General features: G+C 39.6%; 1 protein-coding gene across 1 annotated transcript in view; it reads right to left on the bottom strand.

Moving 5' to 3' along the window:
* Nucleotides 1-17,938, bottom strand: part of TMEFF2 (transmembrane protein with EGF like and two follistatin like domains 2) — a 297,666-nt gene that overhangs the window by 88,933 nt on the left and 190,795 nt on the right. Inside the window, exon 5 of the mRNA XM_060780754.2 lies at nucleotides 14,505-14,601. Coding sequence (XP_060636737.2) covers nucleotides 14,505-14,601 — 97 coding nt within the window. The remainder of the gene's footprint in view (nucleotides 1-14,504; nucleotides 14,602-17,938) is intronic.

Here is a 17,938-nt window from a genome sequence, read left to right as displayed (position 1 = left end):
CAAAGATACCAACTAATCCCTTTCCGATGCTAACAATAAAGTGTAATTGAGTAACACTAGAAAACATTGACCATTTCCGCTACCTAGGTAGCCAGCTCTCTGCAAAAGTTGATATTGATGTCAAAATGCAACACCTTCTGAGCTCTGTGAGTGCAGCATTTTTTGAATGAAGAAGAGAGTGTTTGAGGATTGAGGGATACCAAGCTGCTTGTTTATAAAGCTATTGTTTTTCCAACTCTATTGTATGCCTGTAAAACATGGAGCATCTTCAAATATAACTCTCAACTTCTGGAAATATTCCATCAGCACTGCTTCCAAAAAACGCCTGCAAATCTCTTGGGGAGGCAGGTGGATAAATATCAGCATTCTGGAAGAAGCAAAGACCACCAGCACTGAAGCAACTGTCCACATTGTCCAAATGCCTGATCGCCCTCTCCTAAAGCAGTTACTTTACTTTCAGAATGGAAAACAAAATGTCAGTGGACAACAAAAGAGGTTTAAATATGGGTTTAAAGCTAAAGTAAAAAAAAATGTGGAATAAACATAAAGAACTGGGAAGCCCTGGCTCTTAAGCAGTCTAACCTGAAGTCTGCCATTACCAATGGTACGATAGAATCTGAAGTGGCACAAATTTGCCAAGAAGAAGACATATAAAACAAATCTTTTTCAGGGCAGCCTTTCATCTGGAAATGTATGTCCTCATTGCAAAGGACCATGCAGATCCAGAATAGATCTCTACAGTCACTTACGGACCCACCAACAAGACTCTACTCTTGGAAGACAATCATACTCAGCCACAAGTGATTGCCTATGTGGATGTGTTCATTTGTGCAGAGTGGAATTTCCAGTTTTATTTCTGAGAGAAGTGAAGGAACGTTCCTTGTTTTCTTCAAAAAGTACCGTAATTCATGAGAAGAACTACCATTTTTTGTATAATAGATTATTTTCTAGCTTTCATGAAATAAAACAAGGGGTTTGTTCATCACTGTGTTTACTCAAGTTTTGAATAGACTCAGCTTCATTTTATGTCCACACTGTGCCTCTGTCACTATGCTTCAGTCATTGTTTTGGTCTTCCACCTCACATTGCTAGCACTGTTATTTGGTTTTTGTTACTCCTGTTGTTTTATTTTATTGCCTTTTTGTTTTTTTTAAAAAAAGAACATTCAAGGTGCATTATTATTATTGCAGTTGGTTTTACTTATCTACGGAATCCACACCCATGGATTCCTCAATCCACAGCTTGAAAATATTTTTGAAAATACAAAAAGCAAACCTTGATTTTGCCATTTTATATATTTTGCCATTGTACTACAGCATTGTATGTTATGGGACCTTAGCATGGGCATTGGTATCTACAGGTGGTGGTCATCCTGGAACCAAATGCAGTGGATACCAAGTACCCACTATATAGCAAAGAACTAAAACAATAAAATGTGGAACATGGCCATACAGCCCGTAAAACTCACAGCAACCCAGTGATTCCAGCCATGAAAGAATTCAACAACACAATAAAATGTGGGATGCAAACTTTGAATCCTCATGTATGATACAAAAGGGAGGTTTCACTGTACACAGTCCACCTGCAATAGCTGGATAGTCCACTTCCTTTTCTATCTTTAAAAGAAAATCACTTTTAGAATTCACTGCGTTTAGTTACTGTGCTCCTTCCATCTTTAAAGCTTACAAGCAGTCTGGGGGACTGGCAGCTTCCAGTCTTCTTGACCTGTAACATACATTTAAGACTCTGGATATGGCTTTTTGACACAGTCATGCACTGACATTAAGCCACTTTACAAGATGAAAGGGCACTTCCTTTGATACGTTCTATTTATTCACTCCCTGAGAGCTCTCAGATGCATATATATACACACACATACACACACTTTTGGGGGAGGTGGGTGGGGGTGATCTCTGAACGACTTCTCCGTTTTCAAAACTGTAATGCTTCACTTTCCTTTCTGTTGTTGTTGTAGAGGGGTGTTACAATGAATCACCCCCTGTCATCCCAAGTCAATTATTTTCTTAGCAAGCGGTGGAATCAAGCCCAAAGCAAGCGTGGTGAATGCCCGATTTACCAAGAGATTACAATCTATTGCTTAATAAATGGGTGCAGCCACTGGCCTGTTTGAAATATTCATGAAGCTTATGCTGGGGCAGAATGCATTAAATGTGGGAATAATGCCAGTAATGTATGATCCTCTTACAGACAAGGAGCTTTCACAGATTAAAAGAAGCAAAGACATTAAGGACTTTCAAAATGAACAGTCTTTGTTTTTAACAGAGTGAAGAATGTTCACTAATGGAATACGAAATCGTGTCTGTATGTGTGGGTGTGCGCGCGCACACAAGCATGCACACAAGCATGTGTGCGTCTGCATTTGCTCTCTAGATAAGAAAATACACGAACACGCTGCTGTATGGAGTTACCACCTCCATTAAAAGCTCAGGGTTGATGTTGCCTGGAAGCAAAGTAGTTAAAGATTGTTCAACACACTTCATGGCAGCAAGCCGAGTTTTGCTAAGAAATGTACTTGCAATAATAACAATAAAGAAAGCAAAACACCACCTTTCATGCATTACAGTCTGCACCCGTGCGCTGCCCTGAAAATAATCCTGATGACTGGTTGAAGGAAGAACAGGGAAGAAAGACATTATAAAAATACGCTAATTCTTAAGGATTTCATTTATCTCAAATTATTTATTAAGATTTTAGTTGTTCAAAACACCTGTTTAAGGAACCCTATAACAGCATTTCTATTCATATATTCTCCTGGGAAGTGGGAGAACTGGACCAATCCTGTCTGGTATTCATTTAAGTCCCAGACAAAATGGTGTCCTCCCAAATGGTGAGGTAGTAAATTGGTATGGCAATTCCCAGGGCCATCCTCCCAGGGAGAATCCAAACATACAGTCAGTACAGTTGATTAATATCAACAAATCAGTTCAGTTTTCATATCTGTAAGAATTATGCTTCTTGTAAAGGTTTTTGCAGTTGTTGTTAGTAGTGTTCATCAACTTGGACCTATGACAACCCTATAATTAATACAGCTTCAAGATATGTTATGCTCAACAGCCCTGCTCAACACTCAAGACTGTGGCTTCTTTGATAAAGTCCATCAATCTGGAATGCAGTCTTTATCTTTTCCTGCTCCCTCCTACCTTACCAGACATTGTTGTCTTTTCTAGTTAGTCATACTTTCTCATGATGTGGCCAAAGTAAGACTAAGGAGAGGCAGGGGGAAAGTGTGGGACAGCGGAAGGAACTGTCTTACTCTGTTCCCTCCCATACAGGTCCATCTACTGATATCTCACATCCTTTTCCCCTTCAGGTTTATCTTTCAACTACATTTCACTGCTTTGTGCCTTTAGGAGTTGAGTAACACTTTGGGCTCCATTTCTTCAAGCTGCTAAAATGGAGCCCCTGGGTTCCCGTTGGAAGTTGCCCTGCGTGATGTGATGGGCTCTGTGGGACTCCGTTTTGACAATGGGGAGAACATGCCCAGAAGACTATGTCTGATAAGGTCATTCATTTAGACATTTTGGCTTCTAGGAAGAAATTATGGTTGAATTGCTCTAGGACTGTGTTCCTCAACCTCTGGGTCCCCAGGTGTTTTGGCCTACAACTTCCAGAAATCCCAACCAGTTTACTAGCAGTTAGGATTTCTGGGAGTTGAACGCCAAAGCATTTGGGGACCTATAGGTTGAGAACCGCTGCTCTTTTCCTGCACCCTTCTACCTTACCAGACTCTTTTATTTGTCTTTTAGCAACCCACAGTATATCTGCAGAATTATTTATTTATTTATTTATTTATTTATTTATTATTGTCTATATTATTTATATTCCGCCCTTCTCACCCTGAAGGGGACTCAGGGTGGATCACAGTGTGAAGTATCTTCCTCTATTGCTTTGGTTTAGCACAAAGATTGCCCTATTATGATAATCTAATGCAAACCATGATTTTGGCAAGGTAATTTAGCCAAAAAAAGGTGAGCATTAGATTCGGGTAAATACAATAACTTGATTTTCTTCCTGTCAACTTTCTTCATCATCCAGGTCGCACATCCATACATACTGATGGGGAATAGAGTGGCATGGAAGTCTTCACTTTAATATTCAATTGCACATATTTACGCTTCAGGATCTTTTCTAGTTTCTTCATAGCTGACTTTCCATGTCCTAGTCTTCTGATTTCTTGACCTCAATCTCTATTGTGATCAATGATTGAGTTAAGATATGAAAAATCTTTATTTCAAATGTTTCATTATCTACATAATTTTTTTGTAAATCATCTAAGGTCATTTTTTTTGGTTTTTATTAACATTCAGCAGACAAATATAATGAATTATAATTTCTTAAGGCCAAGTAATTCCTCCACAAATCCTTCGTATTAAAAGAGGGATCACTCACCACAATACATTGTCCATAGGAAAATCTCACATTTCCCTAAAGATTGCAGCTAAACCCAGAGGCACAATTATTGTGTGAGGGGAGTGTCAAATACTAATCAGAAAGTTTCAGTCTGCAGTCTACATTTCTGGTCATCCCTATGTACAGCAAGGGCCTGAATCTAGATCCTTGTGGGTTTCTTTCGGGCTATAGAGCCATGTTCTAGAGGCATTTCTCCTGACGTTTCGCCTGCATCTATGGCAAGCATCCTTACTACCTCTGAGGATGCTTGCCATAGATGCAGGCGAAACGTCAGGAGAAATGCCTCTAGAACATGGCTCTATAGCCCGAAAAAACCCACAAGAATCTAGTGATTCCAGCCATGAAAGCCTTCGAAAATACAGGGCCTGAATCATTTGGGAAACTTCTCCCACTCAAGAAGGTGAGGGATCACCTGGTCTCCATCCACAGCAGTACTACTCTAAGTAACGGTTCATGTGTTGTCCCCTTCTCCACCATTGATCAATTTGCTGGGAATTTCCCAGAAGCAAAAAAAAAAAAAAAAAATACTAGTTGCTATTAGTTTCAAATATGGTACCGGTTCCTGGCACATGGGGGTGGGGGGGGGGGAGCTCCCAAATGCAAACAAGAGTTTGTTGTCTCACATTATATGGCTATAGTACAGTGTATTTCAAAAAGTTGGAAATTGCTATATTTCTGCAACCATGATTGCTATATTTCTACAACCATGAATGAAACTCTTACCACCTGAAAAGAAAGGGGGGTAGGGGTGGAATAGAGTTTCAAAGGATTGACACTAAATGCCTTACCCAGCCCACAAACAGCCCCTAGTCCCAGTCCTTTGTAAGATGTTGATGCTGCAATATAAGGCCGAATGAGATATTCTCCATTTGTGGAGTTATTTTTTAGATTCTGACTCAAAATGCTCAGCAAAACTTGATAACTTATTAAACCATTTATAACATTTCTGTAATCGTAACATGTTGCCATCACGAAATATTCTGCTTTGAAATTAGTTCCATCATTTTGAAACACCCTGTATGGTGGTTCTACCTTTACTCAAAGATCCAGAGTCTGAATAGGAATATTATTATTTACTTTATATCCCACCTTCCTCCCTGAGGGGACTCAAGGTGACTAACAGACATATACTTTGATCAATTTAAAACAAAGATTTGATCTTTTAAATCAACCCAGCCACATCTGTTGGCACACCTGCATCTCCTTTTTTCCTTGGCATTCTAGGAGTGGGAGAAAAACCATGCTTATTCCTCTGTCCTTATAGTGATGTGTCACTGTAGTAGATAGATACAGCAAGTGCCTATGAGACAAGACCCAGCTCCAAGGCTCTCATTCATCCTTTTATAATCATGAGGACTGTGGTGGCTTAAGCTCTTCTGCTGCTTGAGTGGGGAAACAATTCACAACACATTGCCCCCAGACTACAAAGAAGCTGCCTCTGTGGTGTGCACAACAGTGAAGCCAGTGAAGCAAGTAAAAAACCTTTCCAATATAAGGACAGGCAGACAGCAGTGGTGGTTGCATTTCCATACTCTCCCTGCCATGGAATGAATAGGGGAGAAGGAAAAGAAACATGGTGATTGCAATGGTTATAATTTCTGCACAACGGGGTGGGGATTGGGTTGAAAATTTGATTTTTGCATATCTGATTTTTTGAAAAAATAGTATCAAAATGTAAAGTCATGTATCACACACGTGGGCAGGTGGAATACGTGTGATGTAGGGTCCTTCCAGGCATGATGGAAACCTGGGAGGAAGCGGATTAAAATAACCAACTTCCTCCCAGGTTTCTTCCCCAACCCTGAGCTTTCTCTTGATAGGCACTAGATGCTATTCTGGGTCAACCAAGGGTTGACTCAGAATGGCATCCAGACTCCCTCTAGCTTCCAATTTCCTCCAAAAAACTTAGCAGAGGGACCTTCCTGCAGCGCAGGCCCCTCTGCATAGTTTGCCTGATAACTGTAAATGACGTCAGGAAGTCAGGACGCCACTCTTCTGACATACTATTTTCATGTGTAAGGGTATTGTGCAGACAGGTCTGTGCTGCTGGCAGGCCCCTACGCTAAGTTTTTTTTGTGGGAGAAATGGTGGGCTGGAAGGAAGAGGGTGGATGCACTTCTCTTCCTTCAGGCTCCAGGAGCCAGAGGAACTGGGATGTCTGTTGGGATTAACCCCTGAGACAGCGAAAGTAGTTCCAGGAGTCAAACCCCACAGGCCCAGATCTAAAAAGACCCAGATCATAGCTTAAGGTCCGGATCTTTCCAGGTGTCAAATTAATGTGGAATAAACTGGGAAATCCTAGTTTTCTCTGTATTAATTCGCTTTTACCTGAGGCATTATTTGGATGCCTCAGGTAAAAGCAAGGCAGGTCCTGCAATTTGGGTCTGTCTGGAAGGGCCCATAGTGTGTTTTTATGTGTTGGTTTGTGATGTCCTGTGATTTGTTATCACAATCGCGCTTGCTGGCAAAGTTATGGTTATAATGGACCATGATGGATTGCTTTTAGGATGACAACTGAATTCGGCAATGTGTTTTAATGTTTTTATATTGTTTTATACTGTTTTTTATTATATTATGTATATTTATGCTTTTCTTATTGTGGGCACTGTGCTGTGCCAGTTGTTAGCAGCCCTGAGTCCTTCTGCGGAGGTGAGATAGGACGGGATATAAATGCCATAAATAAATAAATAAATAAATAAATAAATGAATGTTAGGATACACACACACACACACACACACACACACACACATATACAAATATATATATACATATACATATATATATATATATATATATAAAATATCGTCGGCAGCTTACCTTTCTTTTCTCCAAAGAGGTTTTTTGATTATTTGAAATACACTTTCTCAATGAGGACAATAAAATTTGTGAATATTCATTACATCTTATAGTAGATATGTAAAAGGGGCTCTCATGTGCTTGTGAGTAAAGGATATTGGATTGCTAACTGAAATACAGATTTTATGCTTCCTGCCTACAAATGCCAAATCTGTTCATATAGCAAAACAGTCCCTATAAAATCTCAATAATGCAAACTCAGAGACAGTCCCAAAGAAGCAATTGCTGGAGAAAGTCAAACTAAAAAGCTCAGTTTCCAATAAGTAACTAAAAAAACCAAAGAGTGCATCCTTTCATCCTGCGCATGGGTTGCTTCCCACCAAGATCAAATGAACACCTGCAGTCTGTAGCACAACTACCTGGGTTTTCCATAAAGAGCGAAAGAGGGTTGGTATAGGCGAGCCGTTTTGTAATGCTATCTGCTTAAAGCTTTGGATAGTGACAAACCCATCTTAAACCTAGCTTGGCAGATCCTTTAGGACAGATGTACAGTTAGCTCTCCATATTTGCAGGTTTGATTCTTGAGGATGTGATCCTGGTGATTCTTCTCTCTGGGCAATTCTAGGTCCTCTAGCACAATTCTACTATCAACTTTGCACAAAATCTGACCATAGAGTCATACTGGAGAACCTAGAGAGGCATGATCTCATGTAAAATAAAGTTGGATTTATTCCTTGTTTTTCCTTTTTTTCCCCCCTGGGTCCTACACTTCTAACCCCAGTAAATATGGAAGGCTGATTGTAATATACAGAGCTTGAAAATGTTTGGATTAGATTTCTTGGCCTGACAGGTAATATTATGCATAGTAAAACACTCCTGTTAGCAACGTACTTGCTGCATTCTTCTTTGAGATGTAGATTCTAGGCCAGAGTGTTCCCCATGGATTTAATCACAATCCTTAGGAGAGACTGTGAGACTGAGAACAGCATGCTGAGTGGGTTCTCTCAAGCAGAGTGGCTCCTATTTTTATGCCTTTGTGGGTGGAGGCAGTTCCAAACTGACTGAACTCTAGCATTTTGTTGCATTTTTAAAGAATTGAATAGTGTTTGCATATCAGATCAGATCATAAAAAATGGCAGCTGTCGAATAAGTATGAGAATGATCACTACTTTTTCTTTTTGCTAAGATGAAGGGTTGCCGATGCATTATTGTTGCATCGGCAACATGCAACAACATGCAACATGCAACAATATGTGTGTCTCCAAGTCATTTCTAACTTATAGTTAGTCTATAACAAATATTATACTGCTTAGCCGGTATTGCACCACCTGACATCTGCTGGGAAGTACCAGCCAATAGTGAAAGGACCAAGGCAGAGACATCTCCAGCTCATCTCAGCTGTTTGGGTATCAGCCAGCACGTCAACGACTTAAATCTAGAAATAGTTTTCTAAGATCTACAGAGACACTCGCTGGAACACCTCAGCAAGCGAGAGTCCAAAAGTGGCAGGCTCAAACCCAGAACCTCAACCAATGGCTGATACCAAATGAGAGACTCCTCCCTGGGTACACAGAAGACTGGACGACTTGGAAGGCGCTGAACAGACTACGCTCTGGCACCACGAGATGCAGAGCCAACCTCAAGAAATGGGGCTACAAAGTGGAATCCACGACATGCGAGTGTGGAGAAGAGCAAACCACTGACCACCTGCTGCAATGCACCCTGAGCCCTGCCACATGCACAATGGAGGACCTTCTTGCAGCAACACCAGAAGCACTCCAAGTGGCCAGATACTGGTCAAAGGACATTTAATCAACTACCAAACTCACACATTTTGTAGTTTGTCTGTTTGTTTGTTTTGTTCTGTTAGAAATGTAATACAATTGACTGGTTGCCCTGACACGACAAATAAATAAATAAATAAATAAATAAATATAACAAACATATCATGGGGGTTTCACATCAGGATTTATTGAGATGGGGTTTGTCATTGACTTTCTTTGAGATTGAGTGTGATGTGACCAAAGCCATCCAGAAAGTGTCCAGCGCTTAGCAAGGATTTGAACCTTGGGACTTTGAACTTGGGGGCTATATCATCCAAATAACTCAGTTGTAATTCAGATTATTCAGCCCTTGAGTTGGCCCAGATTCACTTTATTAGTACCACTGTTGCAGCTATGAGATGTAGCTGTCTACGTTAGCCCTCAGGCCTACCATTAACATCTTATAACTCAGGAGCCAGAGGTGTATTGCCAACAGAGCTGGACAGGAAGCCAGACAGGAATCAGCCTAGGCAAAGCTGAGAGAGAGTGATCCTCCACTCACTTATTTGTGAGTATTTTGTCCTCCAACTCTGAGGAGGGATTGTGGTGTTCACAAGATAGTAAAGGAATCTGTAATGTTACAAAGCATACGCCCCAGAAAGTAACACTGGACATGAAAAAATGTGACAGTCACCAGCCCCCCCCCCCCCCCGCCGTCCCGCTTTTCCTTCAAGACTACCCTGAATGAGACCATAAACATGTAGCAAAACAGAGCAGATTTTACTGTAGAGCAAGAAGTGAATTTTGAAATGTCACATCAGAGCCTAAAAGAAGCACTTTCACTGCTACAAAGGTAATATGCCATGGGTTAGCCAAAAAGTGAGTACATTTTTTATCAACATACAAAAGCCCTTGATTTTCCAGAGTCTTAGTCCAACACTCAAACTACTACACAACACTGGTTCCCTATAGGCTCCGATTATCCAACGTTAAATTTGGAAATGTATTTATAGAGGAGGTGGAAAACCTGTCTTATCCATTTAGGCATAAAGTCTTCTTGCTTCTAAAGATTGTGGTGTTAATGATGACAGTGTCAAATTTATATTATGCTGAGAGAATTATTAATTTCCTACAAACTACATTATCAAAAGCATATTGGAATTCTATAAAGAGAGGTTATTGTGTCCTTACTTTTAGCTTTCAGCTTGCTGAGGTTAAAGAGCAAAAAAGAGGATGAAAGGGAGAAGAGGGAGACACATCAAGCAAACCCATCTGTGTCCTCACTGTGAAAGACCATACAGATCCAAAATAGGTCTCTATAGTCACTTACAGACATACAGACTCACCACCAACACTTTTCCCTTGGAAAACAATCATACTCGGCCATGAGTGATAGCCTATGATGACGGTGAATTTCTAACACTTCCATAGTTTTAAACAAATAGTAGTTTCTAAGCAAAAAAACAAAAAGCATACAAAATTGTCACCTAATCTGTTCTTAAAACTCTGTCTTGCTACCTTTTGGAATATAGTCATATAGCATCTTTCCTTTCCTCCCCAACTTCCCACTCCCTTAAAAATGGGAGGTATAGAGTTGTAGAAGTTACTTTTCTAAGCTTTGCAGTACTCCCTGTGACCTGGGAGAAAATACCACTGGACTCAATGAGACTTAAGACTCATTTTCATCTGGCAGTTAATTGATCTGAATCCTACTTGATCCTTTTGTCCACAATGCATCAAAGCTCCATTGTTGCTCTAAAGTTTCAGAAAAACTCAAAAATATTATTTGATTTCTCTTAACATGGGACCAATCTGGATAAACTTGGTCTGCCCTGCAATACATATCAGAAGTGAAGGAATACTGTGAAAACATTCAAGATGAAATGCATAATGAGTGTAGCTCATTACTCCCATGTAGACGAGTCCTTATGTGTAATTGATACATTGCAGTATTGGACTGTTTTTCCCGTGTAAAAGCCTGTAATTAGTATGGAGCACTTCAACTCATGGAGTCTTTATATGGATTTAAGGGGCTGAGATGCTTCAAAGAAGCAAAATCAGAAATCAGCACAGGTTTCCTTCTGACAGGGAAATACTCCAGGCAGACAATAAACCAAACTTTTCCTCCTTTGATTAACTTGATCTTTATCAATAAACTCCCAGATCTTATAGCTGTGGGTGTGTATACCATCATTACTTCAATGGCATTATCTAACCAATCATTCACATCCCCTTCTGTTGGGAAATATCTACATTAACTTGCTTTCTAAGACAGTACTTAGAGATTTTGATATATTTATTTGAACAAGTGAGATATTCTCCCACCCACAAAGATGCTGATGCAAATCAGCTGTCATGTTTGTTTTGGAATATCAAGTTTTTAAAAAGCGTTTTCCATTAAAATATTCCTTGAATTAAACATAGTTTACCCTGATGTGTCTGTACATCCATCTGCTGAATCTCATCATGTGTGTATGCAATCACAAATGGCATTTCTTTTTTTATCTAGGCAGACTTTTCATTTGAGTTTGTGGGCTGCTGATTTACAAGAGCTGCAGAAACCTCTGCCCTAGGCTGGCAGGGCTATGGATGGGTAGACCAGGCTGGGTAAGTGGCAATGAAGTGAAGACAAAAGCTATGCCTGGCTGAACACAATGAAACAGGCTCACAGCTAGCCTCCTATACATATATCTTGGCATATACCCCATTAAATTCTGTGGCGCTTACTCCTGTGACATGAATTGGGTTGTGCTTTATCTCTTGATAGTAGCGAATAAATGTTACTTTTAAGAAGAGTGCATCCTAAAAACATAATCCAACCATTATGCAGTTATAAAAGACTCAAGACTCTCATCAAAGACATTCTTCAAACACACACTTTCCATGATCTCAATACTGGTAGCATCATATTCTTTGATGCAGGCATCAAGCTGTCTTGGGACAGCCCTGAAATGACTGGTGGCCCTCAAAGCCTTGGGTAGAAATAAACAAAAAAAAAATACTCAATGGCACATTGCAGTTTGTCAAATAGATTTGAGAGCCAGGATGTAATTATTTTCCAAAATAATTCTAAATACAAGAAATGAATAATTTTAGCCAATATTTTCCTCCTGGAATAAAGCACTTGGAAACTGCAGGTTTTGAAGACTATTTGTAGTGTGAGATTTATTCTGTGTAAAAAAATTAAATATTACTTTATGTGCAAAGAAACAGGCATGAATATCTCACTAATACAAGAAATGTTTTTTCTTGCAACACTTCACTTTGCGTGTTAACGTTGTGCAGAATTAGGTCCCAAACTACATGTACATTTGATTCAAGCTAAGATTCTTTGCATTAACATTCCTCGGCACTCAAGAAACATATTTTAATATTCTTTTTATCCTCATTAGAGGGCTAGGCACTGCTTTAAAAACAGGCAAACATGCAATGACAAACTGGAGATACCATTAACTTCCTGCTGAAGTGTGAGCTCAGTCTGTAAGTACATTACACTGTGTCCTTGGTATCTGTAGGGGGTTGGTCCATGACCCTGCCATGTATACCAAAATCTGTGGACACTCAAGTCCAATTATATAAAACAGCATAGAAGAATTATCAAATAATACACAGCAAAAGGGCCATCCAGTCAAACTGCTGCCATGCAGGAATACACAATCAAAGCATTCACGACAGCCATCCAGATGCCGTTTTTTAAACCTCCACCACACTATGAGAGAGTGTTTTCCACTATTGACCTGCTTCCTAATGTTTAAGTGGAATCCCTTTTCCTATAGTTTGAATCTATTGCTCTGTATCCTAGAACATTCTCATTTGCGGGTTAGGGCATGCACTTGTGGCTGGTTAACAACGAGTGTTCACACTGCTTATTGTATGTCATTTCAAAGCTGTGGCATCCCAAATTTAATCTCTGTTGTTTGGTCATTCTTTTTAATTCATGGAGGAAACCTGTGAATAGGCTCCTAAAAGTATTTCATTCAAGTGTTAACAATAGTGCTGAAGCAAGATTTGAAGAATCCATGTGGTGTTGTGGGTGTCTTGTAGGAGTCACTTTTCTCAGCTCCACTGTTCCCAAGCTATGGTCATTCAACCTCCAGCAAGCAGATGGAGAGGACCTTAAGTTGCATATATTTTACATTGGCATATATTTTATTTTCCTTTTCAGCCTGTTCACTTCCTTTAAATTTTGTAAGGTGACTGAATAATCTTGCAGTTGTTTTTGGTGCTACCTGGTTTCCTGTATATACATTCCCTTCATGGGGAATATACTGCTGATGTAATTTGGGAAATTAATGTGCATAATAAATATTTATTATGATGGGAGGTATGGAGAGATTTACACATTCACGGAAACCCAGAACTACATTACTACGCAACTGCAAAATGAAAACATGAAATGGCAGACTCTCGTAATAATGCCCCAAATCTCAAAATTGCACTGTTCTTCTGCTCAGAAGAAGAAAAAGGGACATGGCAGAGCACCTTTGGGGGGGGGGGGGGGAGTCTACAGGTATGCGATAGTTCAATCTTTGTTCATATAGTGCTATAAAGGAGGAAGAGCTATGCTGGCATGTTTCAGTTTTCTATGAGAAAAGGTTTGCAATGCTCAAAGACATTGCTAGACCATGGCATGGCAATCTCCCTAGACTCTAGAGCAGGGGTCTTCAAACTAAGGCCCAGGGGCCGGATGCAGCCCTCCAAGGTCATTTACCCGGCCCTTGCTCAGAGACAATCCTATCTCATCAGCCAAAAGTAGGTCCACACTTCCCAATGAAATACTAATAATTTTATATTTGTTGAAATTGTTCTTCATTTTAATTATTGTATTGTTTTTAAGTGGGGTTTTTTTGCATTACAAATAAGATACGTGCAGTGTGCATAGAAATTCATTCAGATTCATTCAGGTTTTTTTTTTTTTGCAAATTATAATCTGGCCCTCCAACAGTTTGAGGGACTATGACCTGGCCCTCTATTTAAAAAGTTTGAGGACCCCTGCTCTAGAGTAACAGAAAATAAGCTAGTTTGATCTTCAATTTGAAAAATCTTCCATATGAAAAATATATAAAAGGACAAAATCAAGGTTTTCAAGCTGTAAGAAGTTGAATCCATGGATACAGAATCCACAAATCTGGAGGGCTGACTGAACTTGTTATCTCAGCACTCCATCAGTGAAGATGGTCATCAATGTACAAATGAATTGGGGGGGGGGGGGATATCTATATTCAAAGACAGCATAACATAGGACCCTGTATGAAATCCATAACCAGTCTATAAATCCGTTTTTGTAGAATTGCTAAAAAATGGGTTATGTGCATTTAGTATAGATGTAGACATGCCTGTACAAAACAACTCTTCAACATGGAAAGAACAGAAAGCAGAAAGAAGGGATAATTCTGTTTCCACCTCAAAGGCAACCAATAATATTAGCATCTGAGTGCAGCCTGGAAGAAAAGGTCATGTAAGGAAAAACCAAGCCTGCCAAAACAAATGAGCATAGCAATAGATTTCTATACCAGACATCCTCTGCGTCTTCGTCACACTCTGCCCCAAACTGACAAATGTCACAGGTGGAGGTTTCTTTTTGAACAGTTTCTCCAGAACCTTCACTGCCTGCAAAAGAAAGACAGAAATCAAGAGAAACATGTCAGTTTGTTAGTCCATAACTTGTAAATGTATCAATTGAGAAAACTATCCATATATGTATACAGTAAGATTCGAAACGTAAATCTGCTTTAAAAGTTACATTCTAGATTTTGCTTTATTATTTTGGAACTTGTCTTCTGTGCTTGGATTTTATCATATCTGAAATTACATAATCTCACTCACTCCTCAGTGTATGAGGTTATATGTTCCTTTAAGCAATTGTTTAAACTGTTTTGAAGACTTTACTCTAAATATTGCATAAAGGAGGCCTTTTTTGTTGCAAATTTCCGTTTTGCAAAAAAACCACAAGTTCTCTGGGAAAACAATTTTTAAACAAATTGTTTAAATAATCCATGTATTTTCAAAGTTTTCAAACATACGGACTCATGTGTTTGTAGGTACATATTTGAGCAGATGACCAACATTAAAGGAGAGGGTAGAGATGACAGCTCATTTACTGCTTTCCCCCCAAATAGACTGTCGATTATTGGTTATTCAACCCCCCCCCCCCAAAACCCAAAACATTACTTTTCATATATCTCTTGCTTCCTTCCAGTTTAGGCAGCGAGAGAAATGGGTATAGAATGGCATAAACTGAGTAATGTAGAGCTTTAGCCTCTAGAAAGTTGTGATAATGCTCACTGCCTCAGTCAACATGATACGTGATGTGAGAAATTGCATGCACATACTAGTGCTCTTCCCTCTCCTCCATTTGTCTTTTGGTGTACTATTGCTCAAGTGAAAGATACATAAACCCCCCTTAATGTTGAATCAATGAGACCAGGCACCTGTTGGAAATGTGGAGGAGATGAGTAAACAGGCTTTAAAGCCACTTCTTCAAGTAACATATTTCCTCCTTCTCTTCAAATAATATCACACCTCAGTTCTTGTGGGTTTTTTTGGGCTATATGCTTGCCATAGATGCAGGCGAAATGTCAGGAGAAATGCCTCTTGAACATGGTCATATGTTCAAACCCACAAGAACTGAGTGATTCCAGAAGAACGAAAAAACCCACAAGAACTGAGTGATTCCAGCCATGAAAGCCTTCGACAATATCACACCTCCTCCTTCTTCCTCTCTAGCTTGGCCTGCCATGAGTTTTGTCTTCCTACTAGGGTCCTTATCACATTGGCATATGGATTCACCACATGTTGTGGTAAATCCATGGGGTGGGGTCACAACGGGGGGCATGGAGAACCCATTGCCCCATGCCTCACATCACCCAACTTAAAGTTGGCTTCATTCCATGGGGGGAAGCATCTACCCATTGTTTCATTGTATGCTGCTTGCTCTTCCTTTTCACCATGGAGCCCAGAGGAAGAGTAAATGTACGTCATGTCACAGGCTCTGTGGCAAAAGGGGAGAGCAAGCAGCAAATGGCAAATTAGATCGTATGATGACGTTGTGGGAGACCCAAGCTACATTGGGCCCTTGGTGTTTGCTAGGGTTTGGTTCCAGGACCCCCATGGGTACCAAAATGTATGGATGTTCAAGTCCCATTAAAGTTTTTGGTCGTGTCAGGAGCGACTTGAGAAACTGCAAGTCGCTTCTGGTGTGAGAGAATTGGTCGTCTGCAAGGACGTGGCCCAGGGGACGCCTGGATGAATTGATGTTTTTGTCATCCCATTAAATATTATGGCATAATAAAATAATATCTCTTATAATAGCAAAATCAATGAACTCTTTTGGGGAAAATATTTTCAAACCATTGGATCTGTGGATACAGAATCTATGGATACCGAGAATTGACTTCATAGCACAGTTCACATATCCATTAAACAAAAATGTAATTACATGTAAAACCCAGCTCTATCACTCTGTTTATGTTTGTGAACAATCCACTACATGACAACAATCAAACACAATAGGAAAACAGCAATTAAAAACATTACCATAATTCTTAAAGACAACTCCACCAGATGCAAATACAGAGCAGCAGAAATACTGCAATATGACTACTAGGATTATAGGAGGGCAAATCAGAGTCAAAGTGCTAGTGGTGAGAAAGCTCTGTTGTGTGTTTAATGCATTTTGTGTTTTTCATAGAAACACCTGAAGAAAGACCTCAGCAGAAGATCTGAATGCATGGACCAGTCCGGAGCATATTGCATTAGCTGTTCTTCACAGTCATGTTTCAAGATGCAAGTGAATGGTCTATAAAGCATTTTTACATTCCCCAAAGGAGATAGTCTCACACGTGTGCCAAGCACTACAGAGCTCAATTATACCTTTTGTAAACCTGCCAAATAAAGCTCTTGCATTATTTTGGTAAAATTATTTGCTCTCCATTGATTTTTTAATATCATTGAAAAGCACCTTCCAATGAACTTTAATTTAATTTAGAAAGTTTGTCACTATTTTCTTCATCATCTTCAGTCCAGTTATAATGTATACTCTCATATTGTCAACTGGCATGCTTTTCTTATGCACTAAACATGAGCTCAGGAAGACAAAGAAGCATTCAGATTTTGATCCAAAGTTTTCAGCATCAATGGAAGGCTGATGAACAGTAAATAGACATTTGGAAGAAAGAATATTGAGCACATACAGGAGCATCCATTTTTATTGGACCATAACAGGTAGATCTTTCATTCCAATAGATTTCTTGAATTAAAAGAGTAATGGTTCTGGTGTTAAGCTAAAACAGCAGCCTCCTTTCCTTTCCTTTTTTCTTCTGTCCCTGGACTTTATGGTGTTACCTAGTGATAAAATTTGTTTAAGGTGAATTGCTCCCTTTTTCTTTTGCCATCCCTATCTTCCTCCTACTGTGCAGATGAGTGCCTTGATAAAACCAGACAAGCTAGAAAGAGTTATTTTCTCCTTATTTCCTGCTGCTATTTAAGCTTCAGAGGATAAGAAATGTTCATTTTCTAAGGTGACTGAGGGCTGTTTTTCTACCTTGTCCCCCTCCCCTTTTTTACACCACTTTCTAATTTTCACTTGCCTCCACAGGTTGACTGAAGACATCTCTACAGAGGAAAGTTAAGTCATTTTTAGAAAGGCAAACAGGGTAGAAAGTGTTTCCCTGTTACATCTAGAATATTTAACAAGTAAATCTGCTAAAATGATATAGGTTATAGGTTCCTCTGTTGTCAAGGATGAACATAGTATGGGGTGTGCAATTTGGGTAAACTCTGTGTTGTTTTGAATGTCCCGGTTTCGGTGTCCCCCACCATGCTGTTTTTGGGACCTTCTTGAATTCAGCAACGCAAAATGTCATTTTTCGATCTAGCGGCCAAAGTATCTGTTTTCACTCTGGGAAGATCTTGCCCATTGGCAGTAATGGGGGAACTTCCAAGGCTC

Source organism: Anolis sagrei, chromosome 1 (genome assembly GCF_037176765.1).
Source record: "Anolis sagrei isolate rAnoSag1 chromosome 1, rAnoSag1.mat, whole genome shotgun sequence".
NCBI classification, from domain to species: domain Eukaryota; kingdom Metazoa; phylum Chordata; class Lepidosauria; order Squamata; family Dactyloidae; genus Anolis; species Anolis sagrei.
Note: the sequence above shows the minus strand (reverse complement) of the source record. Positions and strands in the feature narration are given on the sequence as shown.